General features: G+C 37.9%; 1 protein-coding gene across 2 annotated transcripts; it reads left to right on the top strand.

The window, feature by feature from the left end:
- On the top strand, positions 1-27,465 carry SEC61A2 (SEC61 translocon subunit alpha 2). 2 transcript variants are annotated; one of them, XM_070471977.1, is made up of 12 exons: positions 1-163; positions 2,185-2,252; positions 3,522-3,587; positions 6,624-6,702; positions 15,283-15,414; positions 15,535-15,644; positions 19,468-19,621; positions 20,578-20,738; positions 21,054-21,251; positions 23,455-23,646; positions 24,087-24,163; positions 26,402-27,465. In XM_070471977.1, the coding sequence occupies exons 4-12, from the start codon at positions 6,642-6,644 to the stop codon at positions 26,586-26,588; spliced, it is 1,272 nt and encodes a 423-aa protein (XP_070328078.1). In that variant the 5' UTR covers positions 1-163; positions 2,185-2,252; positions 3,522-3,587; positions 6,624-6,641; the 3' UTR covers positions 26,589-27,465. The 2 variants fall into 2 exon arrangements, with proteins under 2 accessions (XP_070328078.1, XP_020748815.2); XM_020893156.2 differs by having other exon boundaries at positions 58-150.
- The last annotated feature ends 499 nt before the right edge of the window (positions 27,466-27,964 follow it).

Genomic DNA, 27,964 nt, shown 5'->3' on the forward strand with positions numbered 1-27,964 from the left:
ACGCGGGTCACGTGGGCAGGGGCGGAGCCTGCGCGGGGCTGGCCGGAGCGTGTCGCGAGCGGGCGCCGAGGCTCGAGCCGCGGGACACGAGCGAAGGCCGCGCCGAGGCCGCTGGGCCCCGCCGGGCCGCCCCAGCCGCCGCCATGGGCAGTGAGTAGCGGTGGTAGGCCCTTGCCGAGGGCGCGGGCCCCGACGGTCCGCAAGCGGGGGGTGGGCGCCGGTCCAGTGTCGCCTAGCCCGTGGACCGGGGAGGCGCGGGCCGCTGCGGAGAGCGCGGGCGGGGGGCCTCAGCCTAGGCTCCTCCAGCCGTGCGAGGCCTAGCCTAGGCCGGCTGCGGGGCTAGGATCGGGAGGCCTGGGTCTGCGCATCTCAGTGGGTGGCGTGCAGCGGAGGACGGCGCGGGGAGGCCATTGGTTTGCGGGGCGGGGAGTTAAGGAACCAGCAGACACCTGGACCACTTTTAATTTTTCAGGAGCTTAGGAAACTCACATTTTTATTCCCAATCACCCTTGGAATATTAGTTGTGATGAATGAAGCTCCCTGCCTTGTTTCATTTTTTAAAAAGTGATGCACGGCGTCTATTTTAGGGGAGGAAAGGAGGCGATTGGTGGCCTAGCGTTTTCGTTAAAATTTTCATTCCAGTCATTCTGTAGCGTTTACTGAAAACTTAACGTGTGTCAGGTCGTATAAGCCTTAGAGACAAGGCCTTAAATAAGGGGAATCTTTCGAGGGCCCTCTGCCAAACCCTCAACACCACGTATCTTCACAGATATACTTACATAGCTGTTGGGGTGATTGTTAGATGAACGGATTACCGCAAACCCAAGCCGTACACCCGTTGGCCTGCTAACTAGTGGACATTTGCGGAAAGCTTAGAAAGGAATAGGAGACCCTTGATCTTGAGTTTGCAGTATAAAGCGTTAAATTCTACAACACAGGAAGAGTGGGGTGGCAGACAAAAAAAGCATTGCTTGAACATGAATATTCCAACACAGATGACCATAAACCAAGAAATCTGGGAGGGTAGCTTAGGTTGAAGTGGGAAGGAAAAGGGGTAGGGGGATTCTAGCAAGTTTCCTGATGTGATTGACATTTGTTTTGTAGTAGAGATGAACACTTTCATAATTCAGATTTGCTTTCCAAGTCGTCTTAAATGGTACTTGGGTAACAAATACCTGCTTATGAGAATTTATGAGTTCTTCTGTCAAACATCAGTGGCCGCCATCACTTTGAGAGATTTTATAAAAAGACGGTGTAGTCAAATCAACCATACTTCAGTAATATAAATTCAACATCAAGAAAGATGTTGTAGTCAACTTTTGGCTAACTGGCTGAAGTGTAATAGCTCACGTCAGTTTTAAAACAATTTCATGATGTTAGTACATAGAATCCTGTGTGTGTAAGGGAAGAATGATCTTAACTCATAACCTAGTTATGGATTTTTGTGTTTCTGCACATTGCAGACACTGGCAGAGACTGAATGATTATCACCTTCATCCTCCAGTTCTTTGGCAGGACTTGACTTAAGCCATGCCAGAAGAGAGTGCCTATCCTGAAGTTTGGTCTGTCTTATACATTATGAGTTGTCTGGGAAAACAGTACTTTCTAATGAAATGTAGTCATCATTCTCTGGGCCGAGGATTGAACATACAGAAGTACTTTGAGATTTTCTTACATGGGAGAGCGTCCAAGCAATGAATAGTGACTTAATGAAATGAAGCAGAGATTGTATTCAGTACTTTTAAAAACCTATTTAGGCAGTTCCCTGGTGGTCTGGTTAGGACTTGGCACTTTCACTGCTGGGGTGTGATATTTCTCACTTATGCATTTCAGCATCTTTCAATCCCAAATTGTCAGTCCTGCAGTGTCAGCTCATTTCTTGTACTTGCCTCCTTTTATGTCCTGTTTCCTTCCATAATGCATGTTCTTGTTGGTCGACTGGTTTTGCTCCTTTTGATGTAGAGGTGCTGACTGAATTACTCCTTTTCTGTATATGTAAAGGGGTGGGGTTCAAGCATGAGGAAGCAAATTACTTTGAAATGAAGAGCATTATGATTAATTCATTTTGGGGGTGGGAATGGGATGGATTGCCATTAAAAGGACATTTGTATTTGATTCTGCAAAAATAAAAATCTTTTTTAAAACTTTGTAATAGGGGCATTTATTCTTTTTTTTTTTAAACAGTCAAATTTTTAGAAGTTATCAAGCCTTTCTGTGCAGTTCTACCAGAAATTCAGAAACCTGAAAGGAAAGTAAGTATAATATTTTTGTAATATAGAAGGTAACTAAGTGACTTACTCTGTTAAACTAGCTACATTGATTTATTTTCCTCAACCTTTTTCTGGTTGTAACTGGAGAAATACCTATTCCTTCTCTTCACAAGAGGCATAAAAGTGAATAAACTAGTAGTGTAGACCTTTTAAGGAAAGGGCAACCCACTCCAGTACTCTTGCCTGGAGAATCCCAGGGATGGCAGAGCCTGGTGGTCTGCCCTGTATGGGGTTGCACAGAGTCAAACATGACTTAAGCGACTTAGCAGCAGCAGCAGCAGACCTTTTAAATCTAGATAGTTTATCTCCTGGTTTCAAAAACAACTGTTCTCTAAGTTGTAGCATTTCCAAACCTTATGTTTCTTTGGCCTGGGTGTTAGATAAGATACAGTATTCTCCTGTCTATTATGATCCACCACACTAGAAATGACTCAGTCTCTTGGGTCAGTTTTCATGCATACCAACTGTTTCACATAAATGGATTGCAACTGGGCAGGCGTATACCTCTCATTTCTTGATTCATTCATTGCAGAGAAAAATCACAGAAATGCATTCAAAAGATAGGGACTGCATCAAATTGTTCTTCCATCATTGTGAACTTGGAAGTAAGGCATTTCAATTCTAGAAATATTGTTAATCCCAAACGTTCCCAGATGTTCCTCTTTTACTATACTTTCAATTTCTCATGGAACTAACCAGAATAGGGACTAGAAAGAGATAAGTAAGACTTTTGTTAAACTTACTGTTTTATAATATTCAGAAATATATTTCTTTTTTCAAATTTCTTTGAGGTTATAAAAATAGTTGTTCCTGTTACATGTAATATATACTAACAAACTATAGCTTTTCTAGTCTATGAAATACTCACTAAATAATATAGGCAGGAAGGCAAATACCATATGATATCACTTACCACAATAAGTGATGGCTTTGTACAGTATGATGTTAGCTGAAATGTGTGAATATTGGGTGTGTGTCTTTTTATCCTTTTCAGTTTCAGCTAACGTGGTGCAGTGTATTAAGGCCTGCCTGTATTTAAACCATAGTCCTTAATTCTCAGATAAGAAAAATGCTTGAGAAGTTTAGCTGTTTGCTTTAGCTGCTACTCACTAGGGTGAGAGTATTTTAAGAGTAAATAATAAGAGCATGTCATGATGGAGAATGCTGGTTAAGCTTTAATATGCATTTCTGCTTTTTTTACATTTGCTGTTTCTTGGTTTTGATTGGTTGTTTTTTTATTTTGTTGCACAGATCCAGTTTAGAGAGAAGGTACTATGGACTGCTATAACTCTCTTCATTTTCTTAGTATGTTGTCAGGTATGTAACCAAACACTGAACAGATGTCTGTACTGTTATTCTCAGGTCTTGGTTGGTTATAATTTGAGAAGCTAATTTTAGTTCAAATAGTAAATATACTGAATTATTTTGAGCATATCTTTTTAGAAGATTACTTTTTATTGAAGTATAGTTGATTTACAGTGTTAGTTTCTGATGTACAGCAGATACTGAATATAGGATATTGAATGGAATATAATTCCCTGTGCTATACAGTATTTGTTTATCCACCCTGTGTATACTAGTTTGCATCTACTAATCCCAAACTTATATTTCATCCCTCTCCCCCAGCCCTTGATAACCACAAGTCTGTTCTCTATGTCTATGAGTCTGTTTCTGTTTTATAAATACGTTCATTTGTGTTGTATTTTAGATTCCACATATAAGTGGTATCGTGTGGTATTTATCTTCCTCTTTCTGAGTGACTTCACTTAGTGTGCTAACCTCTAGGTCCATCCATGTCGCTGCATTTTTTTTAACAGCTGAGAAGTATTCCATTGTGTGTGTGTGTGTGTGTGTGTGTATGTACACAACCCATATCTTCTTTTATTCATTCCTCTGTTGATGGACATTTAGATTGCTTCTGTACATAGGAGCATCATCATTATACATACAACTCACATCTTTATTCATTCCTCTGTTGATGGACATTTAGATTGCTTCTTTGTCTTAACTGTTGTACATAGGAGAATCATCATTTCAGTCTGAGCTGATAGTGAAATGATTCTTCTACTGTGTATTTCTTTTGGTTTTCTAGTGGGTTTGAACATATTTTCTCTTTTTCCCTTAGTTTTCAGTTAATGATCTTTACCCATTTTCTTCTTAAGATTTTAAAAATTGGTTTATGACAAGGTTTTATATATAAAAGTGTGAAACCTTTGACAGGTGTTGTGCAAATATTTTTCCTTTTTGTTTGCTTTTAATCATGTTGTAAACAGCATGTTTTAATTATAAATCCTCCAAAGCCAAATCATTGTATTACTTTGCTTCTACTGACCAGCCCTTAAACATTTTGGGTTGCTCCCATGTCTTGACTATTGTAAACTGTGCCACTATTAACATTGGGGTGAATGTATCTTTTTGAATTAGAATTTTTACCTTTTCTGGATCTATACCCAGGAGTAAGATTGCTGGATTATATGTTAGCTCCATTTTCAGTTTTTTGAGGAAGCTTCTGTTTTCATTTTACATCAAAGTATAGGAAGGTTCCCTTTTTTCCACTTTAAGATTTTAACTTTTATTTCCCTTGCAAATGATATTGAGCAGCTTTATCATATACTTAACTGAATATTTGTTCATCTTTTGTAAAGTGTTTTCTCCCCGGATCTTTTTCCTGTTAAAAAAATTGCATTATTGTCCTATTAGTGAATTACATGCCTTTTAAAATATTTTCTGGATACAAGTCCTGCATCAGATAAATGTATTGTGAAGATTTTCTCCCGTATTCTTCTAAATAGTTTTAGCTTTTATGTTTTGGTCTATGGTCTGTTCCAAGTTAATTTTTGTGTATGGCATGAAGGAAGGTTAGGGCCCATTTCTTTCTGTATGGACAGGCCAGTTGAAAAGGCTATCCTTTCTCCATTGAATTAACCTTGGCATCGTTGTTGAAAACCAGTTAGCCATTTAAGCATGGATCTGTTTTTGTACTCTCAGTTCTATTCCATTGATCATATTCCATCATTATGGTAAACCAAACTGTTTTGATTATGGTAGCTTTAGACTGAATCCTATAATTAGGTTGTAAAAGTCATCCAGTTTTGCTCTTCTCAGAATGATTTTGTCAGTTCTCAGTCACTCATTTGAATTTTAGAATCAGCTTGTCAGTTTCTTAAAGAAAGCCTACTGGGATTATGATTTTTATTGCTTTGAACTTAGTGAATCTTCTAACCCAAGGGTCTGCAAGCATTTTTTCTGTAAAAGGCCAGATAGTAAATCTTTTCAGCTTTATAGCTAGAACCCAAGAAAACCCAAGAAGTATAACTTGTTGTATTTCTTGAAGTGTTACACTGCTCACGACTTTTCGTGCCCTTACTTAATTTACGTATATTATGTTATTTATTGTTTTTTTTCTGTAATGGATTTACAGAGTTGCCAGGCTGTACCTTTTTGTCTTTCTCATGCTTAGGGATTTCTGCCCAGGACTGGTGATTTCTTGATTCTCTTTCCACTGAATCTCCAACAGGTTTATTTTCCCTTCACAGATGTAGTTTAAGGGTTCGGGGTCTGTTGTTTTCCATGGTGTTTTTTAGCTTGAAAGGATGGAGGGCGATGAGATCAGCTGAGAGAATTGCTGTAAATGCCACCGGGGCTCTGTCTCTCATTAGACTTTTGCTAGTGTCTTCCTGTGAGGGTCCGCTACCCAGCGGATGCCATTAGCACCCCCTTCAAGTTGCGACAACCAAAATTGTCTTCCTAGACAATTCCCAGATATCCCCTGGGGGACTAAGTTGCCCCAGGTTGAGAACCACTCTTTTTTACTTACTACCACAAATTAAACATATCCTGATACTAATATAAGCTTCATAGTATAATTCAAAAAATTTTTTTTCATAGTATAATTTTTAATGGCTGCATTCTACTGTGTATATTGTCTTCAGTCTTACATTTGGAGCATGGCCTTGGCTGTCATTTGTACCCATAGCTTTGCAAAATTATTCTGTGACTTCATAGATATATCCTATACTTTAATGATAAAGAACATTTTCTTTAATTGTAAAAACATGAAATTTGTCATCTTAACCATTTTAAGTGTGTAGTTCAGTATTTTTGCATATGTTCAGATTGTGTGCAGTACATCTCTGTACTGATAGGAGTATTTACTGGTGAAAAGTACTGATATCCGTTGTTTATATTTTCCCTAAAAAACTATACATTTCAGGTATTTTTGTTTTGTTACAGAACTTGAGAAGTAGTGTTTTTTTTTTTTTTAAGTATGGCAAATATTAAGTGAATGCATTATTAAGTTCAAACTTAATTTGTATAATACATTTTCATGAACTAGTTTATCTAATCCTATAGATACCACTGTTTGGAATCATGTCATCAGATTCTGCAGATCCTTTCTACTGGATGAGAGTTATCCTTGCATCCAACAGAGGTATGTGCTGCTTTTCTTTTGCCTCCATACTAGTGCATCATCTTATGTTTTTATTGAATATTTGTATTTCTTCTATGAGTGGACTTGTTATAAATCATAGGAAATGACTGAGTGGTTTAAACATAAAACTGGAATTTATTGGAAGGATACTAGTTATTTTTTGAATCCAAAGATGAGGTAGAATAGTTTAGCCTTTGGGGAGGGAGAACCAGACAGTCTTCAGACCTCAGCAGCAGGGGCTAGCTGGGAACCTTGTCTTTGTGATTTAGCTTCAACAGCTCCTGGTTCAGTTCTCAGTTCATAATTCCAGGTTACCATGTTTATACCTGACCCAGCCAGTCTTGGTTAAGAGTTTCAGGGTTACTTAGTACAGATTTGGGTGCTGGGATTTCCTCCTGTGTTGGTATTTTCCTGAGAAAAGAACATTACTGGGAGTGGCTGTGCCATTTACGTCTTTTTAATTTTTCTATTTTTTTTGGAATGGATGGCTGTATTCTCTGTGCTGTACAATACATCCTTGAGCCTGTGTTACACCCTGTAGTTTTTAACTTCCCACTCCTCAACCCCTATATTGTGCTCCTTCCCCCACCCCTACCCTCTAGTTTGTTCTCCATATCTGTGAGACTGCTTCACTTCATTTCAGTTGCTCATTTGTGCTCAACTCTTTGTGACCCTGTGGACTGCAGCATGCCAGGCCTCCCTGTCCATCACCAACTCCCGGAGTTTACTCAAACTCATGTCCATTGAGTCTGTGATGCCATCCAGCCATCTAATCCTCTGTCGTCCCCTTCTCCTCCCGCCTTCAATTTTCCCTAGCATCAGGGTCTTTTCCAGTGACTCAGTTCTTCTCATGAGGTGGCCAAAGTATTGGAGTTTCAGCTTCAGCATCAGTCCTTCCAATGAACACTCAGGACTGATTTCCTTTAGGATGGACTGGTTGGATCTCCCTGCAGTCCAAGGGACTCTCAAGAGTCTTCTCCAACACCACAGTTCAAAAGCATCAGTTCTTCTGTGCTCAGCTTTCTTTATAGTCCAACTCTCACATCCATACATGACTACTGGAAAAACCATAGCTTTGACTAGATGGACCTTTGTTGGCAAAGTAATGTCTCTGCTTTTTAATATGCTGTCTAGGTTGGTCATAACTTTTCTTCCAAGGAGCAAGTGTCTTTTAATTTCATGACTGCAGTCATCATCTGCAGTGATTTTGCAGTGAGACTGTTTATTTTGCTATTATATTCACTAGTTTGTTGTGTTTTTTTTAATTGCACATGTAAGTGATACCATATGGTATTTGTTTCTCTGGCTGACTTATTTCACTGTTGTTGTTTCTTCATTTTAAAATCCATTTGGGAGAATTCTTTGCCTCTTAAAGATTTGAGCTCTTTGTTCCTTGTGTTTGAATATTTTTCTTTTAACTATTATCCTGTCTTTTGCCACATGGAGGTTTCACAGTTGTATCTAATCATATTGTCCATCTTTTTCCTTGTGGTTTTTAGATATTTTGTCATGCTTTGAAAGGCTTTTTCTTTTCCAAGATTATAAACATATTCACTTCAAGTACTTTTGCTTTTTATCTTTTATGGTTAAATTTTCTAAATATCTGGGCTTTATTTTGTTGGAAGTCATGAGATAGGGAATCTAGGCTTAATTTGCTATAAATGTCTAGTCATTTGCCAAGGTCCATTTTCCTTCTTTTCCCTACTGAGTTGAAGTGCCATATTTCCTAAATGAAATGTTCATTAAGCTTGATTGGATTAATTTTTGGACTTGATCTATTTGCAGTTTAAATTTTGGTGATTTTTGATGTAAAAAGACATCTACCCACCTGCCTACTAGCTTTAACAATGACATGTTTTTTATCTCTTTACCATTAAAGAAGTATTTGAAACACACATGAAGTCCATTTAAGATGAAATCTTTCTCATATTAAAGGCACCTTTTCAGCATTTATAAAAGTCAGGAATTAAGGTTGTGATGTGACAGAATGGGCAATGGAAACATGATCTTGGCTATGTGGAATTATTAGTTTTGCATATTATCTTACACACTTGGTGTATTTGGTTTTCTTTCTTTCTTTTAACTGGAACTATAATGCTTATTTTCTATATAGAAAAATTTTAGAAAATAGAGGCAAAAAATAAATAAAAATTACCCATAACCTACTGAGTAAAAATAACAATAAAAACATCTTTTAAAAAAATTTATTTTATTCGAAAATAGTTGATTTATAATGTGTTCATTTCTGCTATACAACAAAGTGATTCACTTACACATTTACATACTTTTTTTGTATATTTCTTTCCAGGACGGTTTATAATAGGATACTGAGTATAGCTCCTGTGCTGCACGGGAGGCCTGTAGCCGGGAGGACCTTGGTGTCTGTCTTTTCTTTTTTTTTTTTTTCCATTTATTTTTATTAGTTGGAGGCTAATTACTTTACATCATTACAGTAGTTTTTGTCATACATTGAAATGAATTAGCCATGGATTTACATGTATTCCCCATCCCGGTCCCCCCTCCCACCTCCCTCTCCACCCGATCCCTCTGGGTCTTCCCAGTGCACCAGGCCCGAGCACTTGTCTCAGGCACCCAACCTGGGCTGGTGATCTGTTTCACCCTAGATAATATACATGTTTCAATGCTGTTCTCTTGAAACATCCCACCCTCGCCTTCTCCCAGAGTCCACAAGTCTGTTCCATACATCTGAGTCTCTTTTTCTGTTTTGCATATAGGGTTATCGTTACCATCTTTCTAAATTCCATATATATGTGTTAGTATACTGTAATGGTCTTTATCTTTCTGGCTTACTTCGCTCTGTATAATGGGCTCCAGTTTCATCCATCTCATTAGAACTGATTCAAATGAATTCTTTTTAATGGCTGAGTAATATTCCATGGTGTATATGTACCACAGCTTCCTCATCCATTCGTCTGCTGATGGGCATCTGGGTTGCTTCCATGTCCTGGCTATTATAAACAGTGCTGCGATGAACATTGGGGTGCACATGTCTCTTTCAGATCTGGTTTCCTTGGTGTGAATGCCCAGAAGTGGGATTGCTGGGTCATATGGCAGTTCTATTTCCAGCTTTTTAAAAAATCTCCACACTGTTTTCCATAGTGGCTGTACTAATTTGCATTCCCACCAACAGTGTAAGAGGGTTCCCTTTTCTCCACACCCTCTCCAGCATTTATTGCTTGTAGACTTTTGGATAGCAGCCATCCTGACTGGCGTGTAATGGTACCTCATTGTGGTTTTGATTTGCATTTCTCTGATAATGAGTGATGTTGAGCATCTTTTCATGTGTTTGTTAGCCATCTGTATGTCTTCCTTGGAGAAATGTCTGTTTAGTTCTTTGGCCCATTTTTTGATTGGGTCGTTTATTTTTCTGGAGTTGAGCTGGAGGAGTTGCTTGTATATTTTTGAGATTAATCCTTTGTCTGTTGCTTCATTTGCTATTATTTTCTCCCAATCTGAGGGCTGTCTTTTCACCTTGCTTATGGTTTCCTTTGTTGTGCAAAAGCTTTTAAGTTTCATTAGGTCCCATTTGTTTATTTTTGCTTTTATTTCTAAAATTCTGGGATGTGGGTCATAGAGGATCCTGCTGTGATTTATGTCGGAGAGTGTTTTGCCTATGTTCTCCTCTAGGAGTTTGATAGTTTCTGGTCTTACATTTAGATCTTTAATCCATTTTGAGTTTATTTTTGTGTATGGTGTTAGAAAGTGTTCTAGTTTCATTCTTTTACAGGTGGTTGACCAGTTTTCCCAGCACCACTTGTTAAAGAGGTTATCTTTTTTCCATTGTATATCCTTGCCTCCTTTGTCGAAGATAAGGTGACCATAGGTTCCTGGATTTATCTCTGGGCTTTCTATTCTGTTCCATTGATCTATATTTCTGTCTTTGTGCCAGTACCATACTGTCTTGATGACTGTGGCTTTGTAGTATAGTCTGAAGTCAGGCAGATTGATTCCTCCAGTTCCATTCTTCTTTCTCAGGATTACTTTGGCTATTCGAGGTTTTTTGTATTTCCATACAAATTGTGAAATTATTTGTTCTAGTTCTGTGAAAAATACCGTTGGTAGTTTGATAGGGATTGCATTGAATCTATAGATTGCTTTGGGTAGTATAGCCATTTTGACAATATTGATTCTTCCAATCCATGAACACGGTATATTTCTCCATCTATTTGTGTCCTCTTTGATTTCTTTCACCAGTGTTTTATAGTTTTCTATGTATAGGTCTTTTGTTTCTTTAGGTAGATATACTCCTAAGTATTTTATTCTTTTTGTTGCAATGGTGAATGGTATTGTTTCCTTAATTTCTCTTTCTGTTTTCTCATTGTTAGTGTATAGGAATGCAAGAGATTTCTGTGTGTTAATTTTATATCCTGCAACTTGACTGTATTCATTGATTAGCTCTAGTAATTTTCTGGTAGAGTCTTTAGGGTTTTCTATGTAGAGGATCATGTCATCTGCAAACAGAGAGAGTTTCACTTCTTCTTTTCCTATCTGGATTCCTTTTACTTCTTTTTCTGCCCTGATTGCTGTGGCTAAAACTTCCAAAACTATGTTGAATAGTAGTGGTGAGAGTGGGCACCCTTGTCTTGTTCCTGATTTCAGGGGAAATGCTTTCAATTTTTCACCATTGAGGGTGATGCTTGCTGTGGGTTTGTCATATATAGCTTTTATTATGTTGAGGTATGTTCCTGCTTTCTGGAGAGTTTTAATCATAAATGGATGTTGAATTTTGTCAAAGGCTTTTTCTGCATGTATTGAGATAATCATATGGTTTTTATCTTTCAATTTGTTAATGTGGTGTATTACATTGATTGACTTGCGGATATTAAAGAATCCTTGCATTCCTGGGATAAAGCCCACTTGGTCATGATGTGTGATTTTTTTAATATGTTGTTGGATTCTGTTTGCTAGAATTTTGTTAAGGATTTTTGCATATATGTTCATCAGTGATATTGGCCTGTAGTTTTCTTTTTTTGTGGCATCTTTGTCTGGTTTTGGAATTAGGGTGATGGTGGCCTCATAGAATGAGTTTGGAAGTTTACCTTCTTCTGCAATTTTCTGAAAGAGTTTGAGTAAGATAGGTGTTAGCTCTTCTCTAAATTTTTGGTAGAATTCAGCTGTGAAGCCATCTGGTCCTGGGCTTTTGTTTGCTGGGAGATTTCTGATTAGAGTTTCAATTTCCTTGCTTGTGATTGTTTTGTTAAGATCTTCTATTTCTTCCTGGTTCAGTTTTGGAAAGTTATACTTCTCTAAGAACTTGTCCATTTCTTCCAAGTTGTCCATTTTATTGGCATAGAGCTGCTGGTAGTAGTCTCTTATGATCCTTTGTATTTCAGTGTTGTCTGTTGTGATCTCTCCATTTTCATTTCTAATTTTGTTAATTTGGTTCTTTTCCCTTTGTTTCTTAATGAGTCTTGCTAATGGTTTGTCAATTTTGTTTATTTTTTCAAAAAACCAGCTTTTAGCTTTGTTACTTTTTGCTATGATCTCTTTAGTTTCTTTTGCATTTATTTCTGCCCTAATTTTTAAGATTTCTTTCTTTCTACTAACCCTGGGGTTCTTCATTTCTTCCTCCTCTAGTTGCTTTAGGTGTAGAGTTAGGTTATTTATTTGACTTTTTTCTTGTTTCTTGAGGTAGGCCTGTAATGCTATGAATCTTCCCCTTAGCACTGCTTTTACAGTGTCCCATAGGTTTTGGGTTGTTGTGTTTTCATTTTCATTCATTTCTATGCATATTTTGATTTCTTTTTTGATTTCTTCTATGATTTGTTGGTTATTCAGAAGTGTGTTGTTTAGCCTCCATATGTTTGAATTTTTAATAATTTTTTTCCTGTAATTGAGATCTAATCTTACTGCACTGTGGTCAGAAAAGATGACTGGAATGATTTCAATCTTTTTGAATTTACCAAGACTAGATTTATGGCCCAGGATGTGGTCTATTCTGGAGAAGGTTCCGTGTGCACTTGAGAAAAAGGTGAAGTTGATTGTTTTGGGGTGAAACGTCCTATAGATGTCAGTTAGGTCTAGCTGGTCCATTGTGTCTGTTAAAGTTTCTGTTTCCTTGATCATTTTCTGTTTAGTTGATCTATCCATAGTTTTGAGTGGGGTATTAAAGTCTCCTACTATTATTGTGTTACTATTAATTTCCTCTTTCATACTCGTTAGCGTTTGCCTTACATATTGCGGTGCTCCTATGTTGGGTGCATATATATTTATAATTGTTATATCTTCTTCTTGGATTGATCCTTTGATCATTATGTAGTGTCCATCTTTGTCTCTTTTCACAGACTTAATTTGAAAGTCTATTTTATCTGATATGAGTATTGCGACTCCTGCTTTCTTTTGGTCTCTGTTTGCGTGGAACATTTTTTTCCAGCCCTTCACTTTTAGTCTGTATGTGTCCCTTGCTTTGAGGTGGGTCTCTTGTAGACAGCATATATAGGGGTCTTGCTTTTGTATCCATTCAGCCAGCCTTTGTCTTTTGGTTGGGGCATTCAACCCATTTACATTGAAGGTAATTATTGATAGGTATGGTCCCGTTGCCATTTATTTTGTTGTTTGGGGTTCACGTTTATACCACCTTTCTGTGTTTCCTGTCTAGAGAAGATCCTTTAGCATTTGTTGAAGAGCTGGTTTGGTGGTGCTGAATTCTCTCAGCTTTTGCTTGTCTGTAAAGCTTTTGAGTTCTCCTTCATATCTGAATGAGATCCTTGCTGGGTAGAGTAATGTAGGTTGTAGGTTATTCTCTTTCATTACTTTACTTTAAGTATGTCCTACCATTCCATTCTGGCCTGAAGGGCTTCTATTGATAGATCAGCTGTTATCCTTATGGGAATCCCTTTGTGTGTTATTTGTTGTTTCTCCCTTGCTGCTTTTAATATTTGTTCTTTGTGTTTGATCTTTGTTAATTTGATTAATATGTGTCTTGGGGTGTTTCGCCTTGGGTTTATCCTGTTTGGGACTCTCTGGGTTTCTTGGACTTGGTTGGCTATTTCCTTCCCCATTTTAGGGAAGTTTTCAGCTATTATCTCCTCGAGTATCTTCTCATGGCCTTTCTTTTTGTCTTCTTCTTCTGGGACTCCTATGATTCAAATGTTGGGGCGTTTCACATTGTCCCAGAGGTCCCTGAGGTTGTCCTCATTTGATTCTTTTTTCTTTTTTCCTCTCTGCTTCATTTATTTCCACCATTTTATCTTCTAACTCACTTATCCTATCTTCTGTCTCTGTTATTCTACTCATGGTTCCCCCCAGAGTGTTTTTGATCTCATTTATTTCATTATTAATTTTTAATTGACTTTTTTTTTATTTCTTCTAGGTCCTTGTTAAACATTTCTTGCATCTTCTCAATCTTTGTCTCCAGGCTATTTATTTGTAACTCCATTTTGTTTTCACGATTTTGGATCATTTTTATTATCATTATTCTAAATTCTTTTTCAGGTAGATTCCCTATTTCCTCCTCTTTTGTTTGACTTGGTGGGCTTTTTTCATGTTCCTTTACCTGTTGGGTATTTCTCTGCCTTTTCATCTTGTTTAGATTGCTGTGTCTGGAGTGGGCTTTCTGTATTCTTGTGGTCTGAGGTTCCTTTTTATTGTGGAGGTTTCACCCAGTGGGTGGGGTTGGACGATTGGTTTGTCAAGGTTTCCTGGTTAGGGAAGCTTGTGTCAGCGTTCTGGTGTGTGGAATTGGATTTCTTCTCTCTGGAGTGCAGTGGAGTGTCCGGTAATGAGTTTTGCGATGGGTCTCTGTGTTAGGTGTGACTTTGGAGAGCCTGTGTGTTGTGTGTCTGTCTTTTCTGTGCAGTAGTGCTTGCCTGCTCACCCACCTCCCGGCTGACCCCTCCCACCCCTTCCCCCTTGGCAGCCGCGGGTCTGTTCTCTGGGTCTGTGACTCTGTTTTGTAGATAAGTTCATTAACAGTGCAAACATCTTGATAGCTGAACTCAAATAACAGGAGATGATTTTCCACTTAAGTAGTCAATCCAGCCATACATACTGTTGAGTGCTTTTTCCTATCTAGTATGTCATTAACATTTTTATGCCATAAATATTCTACAACATTGATTTTGATGACTTTTATATAATTTTAGATTTTGAGTTTAGAGAAACACAGCTATTCTTAAGTATCATTTGTTACTAACTTGGTATTTAATTTTTGGACTTAGTATATAATTTTAAAATTCTGCATTAAAATGTTTAGTGTAAATTTTAAGAACAGTGATTTGGACAGAATTCTTGGACTATTTCTTTTAAATGGTTTCTTTAACAGTTTAAAAAAAACAAGTTTAGAATTTACAGAAAATTACATTTTGTGGTATTTATAGTAATTTTGAGTCAGTGTTTTATGAGATTGTGTTAATAAATGAGTTTTTTTTTAGCAATTAATGTTTAAGGAATGAAAATTTTCTTGTTAACTTTTAAGCATGTATTTCAGTAGACATAATTTTAAGGGCTGGGCCACTTCTAAGCTAATCTCTATTGGGTATGTGCTATGTGTGCTGAGTCTCTTGGTTGTGTCCGTTGGGTACAGTAAAGATCATTTACTTCTTCCCCCTTCCTTTACAGGAACTTTAATGGAATTGGGTATCTCCCCAATTGTAACATCTGGTTTGATCATGCAGTTGTTAGCTGGAGCCAAAATCATTGAAGTTGGAGATACACCCAAGGATAGAGCCTTGTTCAATGGAGCCCAGAAATGTGAGCATCACTACAACTAAAGAGTCTTTCCCAAATGTGAGAATTCTGTGGTAGAGGTGTTTTCCTAGTCCTTCTTTGTCTTTGGTTGTAAGCATGTCCTCTTTCCCCCGTTTTCGTCAGTGTTTGGCATGATCATTACCATTGGGCAAGCCATCGTGTACGTCATGACGGGCATGTACGGGGACCCTGCTGAGATGGGCGCTGGCATCTGTCTCCTCATCATCATCCAGGTGAGAAATGCAGCTTCCATACAGAGGTAACAAAACAGTTTTCTTTTGTAACAGGTCTTTAGATGATTAATATAGTCATTTTCTTACTTTTGAATTATTTTACTTAATTATATTTTGATTATTGAAGTGACATATAAGTTGTATTGATGTAAAAAATTAAAATTTATTGTAATAAGGTGTAGACGTGTAATAAAAAGATTGTGGATCTATCAGCTGTATTTCACTGATTCTAAGATGCACATTTTGATGTCTCTGAAATCAGGATTTTTTCTTAGACCTGATGATCTCTTTACCGTGCTGTCAGCCGGGCAGTGATTGGGATGGTGGTCACTGCCTGCCTGTGTATGTCAGCTTGGTCACAGCTGTTTGTATCGTCCTCACATCACTGGGTTACGGGCATTGTTGATACAACATGCTGTTGAGTTTAATTGCTCTTTAAAGTGTCTCACAACAATCTGCTGTGATTTGTTATTGAACAGTTACTGTATATAAACAGGCACAGAAAGAGCAAGCTAGATGATAAACATCTAAGTCTAAACTTTTTTATAAGCAGACAATAAAAATTCTTTGTAACAGGTTATTGTCATAGTTTAACTGTAGTGTTTTTTCTTTTCTTAGTGGCTCACATAAGAATGTTACAAATAATAGTATCTTGTACTCAGTGAAATACCATATAAGCACATGTGTATATATCCTGTGGGTTTTTTAAATGGATATGTTGGAATAGAATTTTTAAAGGCCAGCATCATTTTTCCTCCACTAAGAATCTTAAAATGTGTCAAGTTTGAAAGATATTTGAGGACTCCATTTCTCTAATGCAGTCCTTAAAAATCCTTTGGAGAAGTTACCCAGGAATGCATTGTACTTAAGTTATCTAATAGTATTTACTGTATTTTGAAAAGAAGCTTGTGTAAGTTAAACACTGAACATCTAGGGTCCTAGTTATCTCAGAAATGCCTCTTGTTCACTCTATGAAATTAGGATTAATTTAGGAAAAAAATTTTTTAATGGTCAAAAAGGTCAAGATCAGAAAAAGAGTTTAAAAGAAAACTAAAACACTGTTTTACTAGTGTGTGTATACATATATGTATTGAGAAATGTCACCATTTCCAATTGGCGTGGTTAACCATCTTTTTCAATAGGAAATCTTACATGGGAAGCAAATCATAGTAAGAAGATTGTATAGTGAGTATGACTTAGATCAAGGAGAAAGGGATTATTGAGGTATTTATATGTTATTCATTAACACATATCACAGGGCTTTTCTAAATGAAATGGAAATAGTTTCTTTTTCAGGGGAGGCATTTTTAATGGACTGTGCGGTAGTTTTCTGAGCCCCTCGTGAGTTCCCATTGGAAGAAGGGACATTTCTTTAAAGGATAGCTTTGTCATTATTTCTTCAGTTCAAAAACACCTTGAGTGGTAAATTTAAAACCCCTGGGAATTAGAGGAAGAAGTGTTACAATAGATGGGGAGAGAAGATCCTCTGGAAACTGGTTTTAATATCTTTCAGTACTTCAGTGTAAGGATGCTGATACACCAGATCTTGCCTTATTTTGTTTCTTGATAGCATTTGCTTTATGACCATAGTTAGAATAACCTTGCTTTTAAAAAGACACTCAGAATTGGCATCTGTCTAGCTCTTAGAACATTATACATCAGTAAAACTTTTCTAGTGTTTTAGTCAGGGCATATTTATATTCTTAAGGAACTTCAGCTGACCACTTCTAGGTTAAAGTATTGACTTCTTGAATAGTCAGTTATGAATTTGAATTGATAGAGAAAATGGAGTTAAGCTATTTTAAGTTTTCAGTACCAGAAATTAAGGAGTAGTTAAATTTCTGGAACGAAGCAAGTAAAGTGGGTATATACTAAGTTGTTTACATAAATTCAGGTGCGCAAATATTTGTCTTGTGGTTAATTCTTCTAATATTAATGTATAGAGAAAATTTTCATGTTTGATGATACATATGGGTAGTGACCCATTGCCTCTTTTTAAGGCATTGCTAACATTGAAAATGTGTGGATTCACTGAAGAGATATGATTGGATCAGTGTGTTTTCACCTAGAGATTTTGAAAACTGTTTGCATGCTGTTATGTAAGGTATTTCTCACCTTAATTATTCTTGTTTCCTTCATATGGTCAGTGTTTTTCCACTATTGAGTTTGGGATCTAAGTAGGGGTCTTGATTACAGTTTTCAAAAATAATAGACAGTATCAGTGTGCATGGGACGTAGTAGAGGTAAATATTATTTTGTCCAAATTGAGTTGTGTGTGTGTGTGTGCACACGCACGCATGAGCAAGGCTGAGATGTTAGTGTTATTTTTATACACACTTCAGAGGTTCATATGTACTGACCACTCTAGAAAAGCATGCAGTTAGTATTCAGGTTTTATCACTATTCTAATCTATGAGATGCTTTCAATTCCTAATTTCTCATTCCCTTCTCATAGGCATGCATGCTTTTTTTTTTTTTTAAACCATCATTTATCTCACTCTTTCAGTTATATAAACCATTTCTCATTCATTTCCCTATAATTGCTTTGTCTAGTTAGAGAAGCATGAGTTTGATCTTTACTGGATGTACACAGATTACCCTCCTGTCTGATGGGCATGGGTGTGAACAGAGTTTTGAAGAATTACTGCTGTTTCAGAGCTGCCTGTGTGTCCTTAGGCAGGTCATTTAATCAGAAACCCACAATAGCACTTGCTGGTTGGCCAGTGGTTTGTGGACCACTATCATGCTCCATGCGGGGTTGGCTTCTGTATTTCTAATGAGGAGTATGTACCTGTTACATAATCATAGTCAAAATAAAATCTCAGTAGTTAAGTGCTAGCTTGTCTTTAATCTGGTCAGATTGGTAAACTTGGTTTTCAGACAGTAAAGAATAAGTGAGCTCTCTTAGAAGTTTTGAGAATTTTACCTTTTTTACAGTCCATTGAAATTCAAACTAAGAGACTATAAGTAGACAAATTAGGCTCTGTACAGCCGTTGAAATGACAACTCAGAAAAAGAGAAAACAAAATGTAAGGTAAGCATACTTCCAGTGGTGTACTGGGAGGGAGTCGTTTGACCACAGAGGTCACTTGCAAAGCTATGGATTATTTCTGATTGGTTCATACTTTTACCGAAATGTCTTCTCCAAGAGGAAAATTAAGAATTTTCAATTTCACATAAAGTTAGTGTGCCTTCATTTTTTTAAAAAATCAGAAGCTTAAGAACCTGGTGAACCCTTAATTGTCTCAGATTTACATTTTGTCATTGTATGTATGCATTTTTACATTGTTATAATCTGTGGACATGTTTGTGGTCTACGTTTTAACTCCTTCTGGGAATATTTTATATTATGTATAATACACATATATATATATAATACTTAAAAAATGTATCAGCATAGTTCACATGCTCTTCCTTTAATGGCCTGTAATATTGCATCTTGTATTCGTAACATATTTCATCTGGTTTTTCTCTTCCTTGAAGCTATTTGGAATGCTTTCAGTTCCTTGCTGTCATAAATACTACAACTGTGAACATTTTTGTTTTAGGGTACTTCTCAATGGGTCTTATTTAAACATTGTAGAGAAATATAAATATGCTTTAAAAGTCAAAATGTCAGCTTTATAATGTGACATTTCCAATCCTCTGATTTGCAGAACTGGCTTCCTGTGAGGGTTGAAAGGTGCAGAGAGTCATAACAGTGATACCGAAGTAGCTAGGTTTTAACGTTGAAAATGCTTGTACTTTGCAAGTAGTTGTGGCGTTCACTGCTCCTTTCTGGGTTTATTCTTGCTCCTGCTTACTCGCATTTCTTTCCCCACAGTTGTTTGTTGCTGGTTTGATTGTGCTGCTGTTAGATGAGCTGCTACAGAAGGGTTACGGCTTGGGGTCTGGGATTTCCCTCTTTATTGCCACCAACATCTGTGAAACCATTGTCTGGAAGGCCTTTAGCCCCACTACCATTAACACTGGCCGAGGTACAGCGCACAGGGACACGACTGCATGGGTCTGGCTGGATGTGTGTTGAGAGGACATGAGGTGGGGGAGCAGGACGGACCTCAGACGCCCTGCTGTGCTGTCCCGGGCAACAGTGGATGGCAGTTGTTCCAAAGCGAAGAAGCGGAGATTGGTGGAGTAGGAAGTATTACTCCAGAAAGAATATGGAAATTTTAGCCTCTGCTCATTTAAAAATTCAGTGATTGCAAACACTTAAAAACTCTAATTGTCTAAGCCATTGCTGCAGAAGCCATTGATTTTGACTGGTTTCTGCACTTGCAGCAGATAAAAAGGAGTGGACTAAGATTTTACAGAAGGATAAAGAAACATCATTTATTGTCATCAGAGAACTTTTGCAGCTGTTTCCTTGACTTTGTAGTAGTACCTACATTTTGAAATAATTAATTGACTTTCTCCTCACCCACCTCCACTTCTCTCAAATGCCATCCAAGATTTGTAATGGTTGACATCTGACCTGACCAGCCTTAAAACAATCAGTAGCAGTGATGGCTGATTAATGTACTTGGTAAAGTGAGCTTGAAGGCCAGCCTGGTGGGGGAATGTTGATCTTTTCATTCTGACATCTGTATGCTGCTTTGCTGCTGCTTTTCCCCATCTCCATCCCCCTCCCCCAAAGTAAAGGCGAGGCCAACCATTATGAACTAAATATTTGCTTTGGTTTATTCTTCTTTGACTGTTTTCATCAAGAATAGTCTCTTGAGAAAACTTCAGATTTACACTAACAAAAGGTACATTTGCCTCAGTGATGTCAGTATTTTTTAGAAGCTCCACACATGGCTGTATCATAAAGTAAACTGCGTTAAATTATTTTGACCGCTATTTTTGGCCCTGTACTGGAGCTTCAGGGCTGCTTGTTTTGACTTTGGGAGAACTTCGGGTGATGAGGCTGCAGCTGATTCATATCTTGATTCATCAGGTACGGAGTTTGAGGGCGCAGTCATAGCTCTCTTTCATTTACTGGCCACCAGGACAGACAAAGTCCGAGCTCTGAGGGAGGCTTTCTACCGTCAGAATTTGCCCAATCTCATGAATCTCATTGCCACAGTTTTCGTGTTCGCTGTTGTTATATATTTTCAGGTAAGTATACCATCTTTGTTGAAGTAAGTGGGGTGTGGATTTTTATTCTTGCTCTCTAAAGAGGAGCATGCCATTTGAATATTAGTCGCTAACAAGCCAGCATTTCAGAATCTAGTTAGGCAAACAGTTCCGTTGTTTAACAGACGCTGAACCGCAAAGCATCTGTGGTTATGAAGTAGAGAAGGATTTCTGTGTCTGTGTGTCTGTGTGGAAGGGAGAGTTGACTAGCATTGTCTTTGCAGATTTCCTTCTGTGACTGTCCAGATTCGTGCTGTGTCCAGTCCCTCCGACTCACTCCGGAGCTTCCTTTTGCAGGGATTCCGTGTGGACCTGCCCATCAAGTCAGCCCGCTACCGCGGGCAGTACAGCACCTACCCCATCAAGCTCTTCTACACGTCCAACATCCCCATCATCCTGCAGTCTGCCCTGGTGTCCAACCTGTATGTGATTTCCCAGATGCTGTCCGTTCGGTTCAGCGGCAACTTCCTAGTAAATTTACTAGGACAGTGGGCCGTGAGTAGTTCGTTATTTATTCTAAGTATTCAGATTTATCGTAATTTGCATTTCGTGCTTATATTTTCACCTGAAAGAGGTGAGCCATAATTGAAGCACTGCTGTAACATTTTCAGATTCACTTATCTATAGCACAGTTTATCATTTGGGAGTTGTAAACCTGTAAGCATTGGGAAATTAAAAATGGCCAAGTACTTTGTATAATTTTACATCTAAGAAGCATTTTCACATCTCATTTAAGTGACCTTTTAGGTTAAGATTACAGTTGCTCTTATGACTCCCTGTTTTGTAATCTTACTCCACTCTTGTCTTGAATAATGTTTTTTTCAAAGAACCAATTTGCTGATTATATGGGAGTCTGAAATCATCCTCTCCTGCCTCCCCTGTGGCTTTTCATAGTCCAAATGGCAGTAAACTAGTTTGTGATTAGCTGGAGAAAGGTATGTAATAACTAGTGAAGAAAGAACAAGAGTTGCTAGAGATGGAATCCAGTTAAGTTCTGCCTTCCTCTTCATCATAGCTCCTACTGAAGCACTCCAGCCACATTGTGATTAAGATGTGTTATTGCAGATTGAGTTTTGACCAGTTAAAATTTGTAACTGACCAAGGAGTATTTTTCCCCCTTAAAACTATAGAATTAGAGAAGAGTAAGAGTCTTTATTGTTTTCAGAGTATGTAATTCTAGAATTTGTATTCCCCCAAAGAATTATTATTTTTTAGTCATTCCTGAAGTATGGTGCTTACTCTGCATTTGTCTTAATGTGCTAATTCTGCATTATACGTTGTAGTGACATAACTTTCTGCTTTTGCTGAAAGCCATTTTTTAAAATACAAAAATTTAATACAATGAGACTAACTTGAATGTCAGTTGAAAGAAATAGGATTGCCTTTACCGATAATACACTTGACCCTTAAACAGCATGGGTTTGGGCTTTGAGTGTCCACTTAGACTCAGATTTTTTTCAGTAGTACACACTTCAGTCCCACACCATCTGCAGCAGCCTGAATCCTGCGATGCAGAGGAGCTGTGTACACAGAAGAGTAACCATAATTTACATGTGGATTTTTGCCTGTGTGGAGGGTCAGTGCCACAACCCCTGCAATTATTCAAGGGTCAACTGGACTCCTTTTTCACTCATTTAACAGAAAATGGATTATCTGTGGTGGGGGAAAGGGCTGGCCCTCCCCTCAAGAGTTGATGTGTGTGCTAAGTCACTTCAGTCATGTCTCATTCTGCGACCCCATGGACTGTAGCCTGCCAGGCTCCTCTGTCCATGGAATTCTCCAGGCAAGAATCCTGGAATGGGTTGCCAGGCCCTTCTCCAGGGGATCTTCCTGACCAGGGATTGAATGCATGTACCATTATGTCTCCTGCATTGCAGGAGGGTCCTTACCACTAGTGCCACCCAGGATAAACTTTGGCAGTAATTACTACTATGATAATTTCACAGTAATAAATCTATATAACTGAGTAGTTGTATAGATTGTATTGTGATCTTAATGAGATTTTCTCTAAAGAGAATTATTGGGAAGTTTAATTTGTCTATAAACAGGGCATTTGATTTGGAATTAGTGATTCTAGGGGCACAATTAAAGGAAACATTTGGAAATTGTAATCTCCGGAACAGGACATTTTAATCATTGCATCCCAAAATTGCTTTCCCACCCTGTATGCCCAGAACGTTCATTTAATATAAACAAATATGTTATTCCCATTTCTTTAACTGTAAGAATTCATAAATGTTTGTGTGGATAACAAAATTTCATTACAGATATTTATTAAGACTTCTTTATAATAAATATCATAGAGTTTAGGCAGTGATGTGTTAATCTTGTGTTAATATTTCAGTTGATTCCATTCTTTGTAGTGAAGAAATGTGTGTGTACTCTTACATAATTCAGAAAACTTCATATTCTAAATGTTATCAGAGATTGATGTAAATAAGTGGGACGTCTTCTTATAGTTGTATTACAATGTTTTTTTAAAAATTGCTCTTCTGTTAGTATATTCGCAATGCTTTTTATGTAATAGACACTATGTAATTTTGTAAGACTGAAAATACTTTAGATACAAAAGTAAATCCTTAAGTTACTAGAATCGTAAGTTGTAGGTGCTTTGAGCTTAAGAGATTGTCATACTTTCTGGGGAGTTTGAAAAGTCATGGAAATGTGACCATTTATGCTTTTTATTCTTGTTCTGTAGGATGTCAGTGGGGGCGGACCTGCTCGTTCTTACCCAGTGGGTGGCCTTTGTTACTACCTTTCTCCTCCTGAGTCCATGGGCGCCATATTTGAGGATCCTGTCCATGTGGTTGTTTATATCATCTTCATGTTGGGATCATGTGCATTCTTTTCTAAGACATGGATAGAGGTGTCTGGTTCCTCAGCCAAAGATGTAAGTATTTGGTTTATTTGAAAATGAAAAAAATTTGTAATTTTTAGGTGTCAATGGTAATTGATACACTTACTTTTGTAATTTAAACTCTTAATTCATATTTTCTTCATGAGGTAATGTCATCCCCAAGGAGTTAAAAACTAATTCCTGGAAAGTGAAAAATTCTTAGATTTTACAGTGGTTTGTGACTTTCCAAAGCTCATCCCTGCCCAATAAAGTCTTATTCCTTAGTTCCCTTTATGGAGGTGACAAAAAAAGAGATTGGGAAACCTCAGCTTCAGATACACATAACATGCTTGTGCAGCAGTGTTGCCAGGGAATGATGTTATGACAGTGCCTACCTCACCCTTCTTATACTTTGTTAGTATATGGAAATCACATCTCATAGAACCTGGTAGTAAAATAGAGTTTGATTTTAAAAATTGCTTTTCTCTTTGCAGGTAGCTAAACAGCTTAAAGAACAACAAATGGTAATGAGGGGCCACAGAGATACCTCCATGGTTCATGAGCTTAATAGGTAAGGAGCATTAGACTCAGTGTTTGATAGGAGGGGGAGAGAGGGTATTAACGTACAGTGCACATGTACTTGGTTTTTGATCTGGCTTTCATTTGTTGTCAGATATTATAATTTTTAAGTTCATATTTGCTTATCACAAAAGAATCAAAATTTAATGCAAAATTGAATTATTCTCCACATCAAAATTGATACCTAAATTATTGTTTTAATTGAAGTTGTGTTCCCTTCACTACTCACCCCACTGTTAAATGCTATAGGTCAGAGGTTCCCATTGTTGACTGGTGCACTAAAAATCACCTGGGAGCTCTTAAAAATTACTGCTATCCTACCTGTACAAGTTGTGATTTACTTGGTCTACACTGGGTCCCAACATCAGTTTTTTTATTTTTTAACAACTTTTTTGAGATATAATTCACATATCCTGTAATGTAGTCATTTGAAGTATATGGTTTAGTGGATTGTTTATTTTTAGTGTACTTTTAGAAACATTTCCATCACCCAGAAAGAAACCTTGTACCCATTTAGTTATTCCCCATTTCTGCCCAGCCCTCCCAGCTCTTCTTTAGTCGCTATAGATTTGCCTGTTCTGGACATTTCATATTAATGAAGTTATGTGTGATCCTTTGTGAATATCTTCTTTGACTTAGTGTGAGGTTTTCAGGGTTCATCCTTTGTTTGTGAGTAATATTCCCTTGTATAGATATAACTGTGTTCAGCTTATCCAGTTGATAGAAATTTTGATTGTTTCCACTTTTTTGGCTGTCGTGAATAATGCTGTTGTGAACATACTTGTACAGGTTTTGTGTGGATGTATGTTTTCATTTTGCTGAATGGAATTGTTGGTTCATGTAGCAACTGTGTGTTGAACATGTTGAGATACTGCCAGACTCTTTCACAGCGGCTGCTCCATTCTCCATCCCACCCCCACCTCCAAACATGTCCTCACCAGCACTAATTCTTGTTTTGATGTTAGCCACCTAGTGGGTATGAGTGTGGGGTGTTTCTTTTTCATTGTGGTTTTGATTTGCTTCTCCCTGATGAGTAATGACGTTCAGCATCTTTTCGTGTGTTAATTAGCCATTTGAGTATGTTCTTTGGAGAAATGTCTCTTCCATCTTTTTGCATATTTAAAATTTTTAATTGGGTTATCTTTTTGTTTCTGGGTTTGTAAGATAAAAAAAATTTATTTTGGATGTGTCTTGTCAGGTATGTGATCTGCAAATATTTTGTCCCATTCTATGGTTTGTCTTCCCACTTTCTTGATAGCATCCTCTGATGCACAAGTTTTAAATTTTGATCAGGTTGTTTTTCTCTTTCTGCTTTGTGCTGCTATTGGTGTTGTAGCTAAGAAACCAGGGTCACAAAGGTTTATCCTCTTGTGTTAGTATCTGTGACCACTCTGAGCCAATTTTTGTGTTTGGTGTGAGAACGGGGTCCAGATTCCTTCTTTTCCATGTAGACTGCCACATGTTCCAGAAGCGTTTGTTGACAAAGCATCGGTATTTTAAACTTTTTATTTACTTAGAACATAGACTGGATTATAGAGAATGGTAAAGTGAACCTCTGGGTCCCAGCTGCATCCAGCTTTATTTGTTACCATTCTCCCATTCTTGTTTCCTCTACCATCTTCCCCGTCCCCCCTCGTCTTTTGTTTTTTGGTCTGGAGTATTTTAATTACAATCTCATTATATTTTGTTTGCTTTTTAAATTTCTGGCTGCACCCCAAGGCTTGTGGGACCTTAGTTCCCCCACCAGGATCGAACCCATGCCCCTGCATTGGAAGACAAAAGTCTGAATTGTTGGACCACTGGGGAGGTCCCACAGTCCCATTATTTTTAACAGTTCTCCAGGTGACTCCAACATGTTGCTGAGGTTCAATTACTGTTCAGGAGGATCATCCAGATCTTACATAAATTTGCTACTTAGGAAAACATTTTGAAATTCACTGTTTATCTAAAAGAGGGAGCTAAGAGGTTATACAATACTTAGAAACAATACTAAATATTCCAATACTGAAGTGACAGTTGCAGATTCTCCTCTTCAGGCATGAAAATCATGCATTGCCTTTCTTGGCTGTTAACTGGTTTCTTGAAATAAGGGAGTCAGATCGTGCCCTTCATCAGTTTTCATCAGCATGTTAACTGGGTGGCCCCAGACGTGCCGTCAGTACTGTGGACAGTTCCCTTTAGTTGGCTCACCCTTCCCTGCTCAGTCTGACTCAGGGTTTTTGTCTTCCAGGTACATCCCCACAGCAGCTGCGTTTGGGGGCTTATGCATCGGCGCCCTGTCAGTGTTGGCCGACTTCCTTGGGGCCATTGGCTCTGGCACTGGAATTCTGCTTGCAGTCACTATTATTTATCAGTATTTTGAAATATTTGTTAAGGAACAGGCTGAAGTTGGCGGGATGGGTGCTTTGTTTTTCTAAGTGTTCCAGTTTCTTTTTGTGTGTGTGAAAGGAACAATATTCGGACGCATTGTTTTTGTCGGATAATGCTGGCTCCCCTTTTCTCCTCTCACAGTTTGTTTTCAAGTGCTGACTGTCCCATTCCTGAAATGGGCGCAGCGCTGAGCCTGTGTGCAGCGTTAGTACCAGCTGCCTTAACACTGAAGTTTACATTACTCATTAAAACACATACATGCAGTGTTGCCTGTGATGCTGGAAACCAGTGTACCCGCCTTGCCATGTTCAGTCGTGATGGTGAGATGGTGACGTGGATCAGTTTTGCACACGACATTCAAAACACTCAAGTTTCCCCCCACTCGTTTAAAAATAAATGTAGTTCAAATTGCCAGCTTCCAGTATTTTTGAGCTTATTTAACGAGTTCTGGAGCATTTATATCTAATCTATATTTTAGATATAATTACTTTTTATACTTTTTTAACTCATGGTATCCACGTTCCCACCCCTCCCCCGTTTTATTTGTTCCTCTGCAAAGCAGCCACCCCGTCCAGGTGGGCAGAGGCAGGCTTTCAGTCACATCTGTCACCAGGAACAGCTGCTCAGTTCCTCTTCCTGTTTGCCACTCCCCTTTGCTCCTAGGGACGGCACAGCCAGTGCTGTTTTGCAGTATTGGCTATGCCTTTGAATTCCAACAGGTCACTTGAGAATACTCTTCAAGATAATATGCCCCAATTTTTTTTTTTCTTAAATTCCTAAAGCAAACACCAAATTCTCAAGCAGTGTCTGTAGTTCAGTGGGGGGTGAACGAGTAATTCATGCTAGGAATTTGTGTTATGTTGTTGTACTTTACAGCAGCAACATGAGTGTAAACAGTAGACAATAAAATTTTATTTAATAAAACTTTCAGTTGTGTTGGAAAAATAAAGTCTGATATTAAAAGATTTCTAAGATTACTTGTATAGATCCATTGTATTCATACAGAATTCATCCTGAGATATCTGTTGCAAATGTATTAGTTTAATCCTAAAAATATGGAGGGACAGTGACCAACAAAAAAGCGCTTAGTTTTGTGACTGACATTTGGAAAGAACAGGGAAAAAATGTTCTCAGTGTCCCAGCCTGTATTTGAAGCAGCACAGTAAGTAATTCATTTTTATTTATTGTGCTTTGTTGTCCAAAAAGATCAAACGTGATTTTTCAAAGATGTCTTTCTCATTAGTATGGTTTTCTGTCGTGGCTGACTTTCTTAGTAAGTACAGGAAGTTTATTTCCTTTAGCTGAGGATCACAAAGCCAACTAATTTTAAGAGCAAGGAGGCAGAGAAAATACAGGTAGATAGGAACAGGAGCCATGTCTATTGGAAAGCATCTCCTGGGGGCCTTGGACCACTGTTACCATG

Source organism: Odocoileus virginianus, chromosome 9, assembly GCF_023699985.2.
Source record: "Odocoileus virginianus isolate 20LAN1187 ecotype Illinois chromosome 9, Ovbor_1.2, whole genome shotgun sequence".
NCBI lineage: Eukaryota > Metazoa > Chordata > Mammalia > Artiodactyla > Cervidae > Odocoileus > Odocoileus virginianus.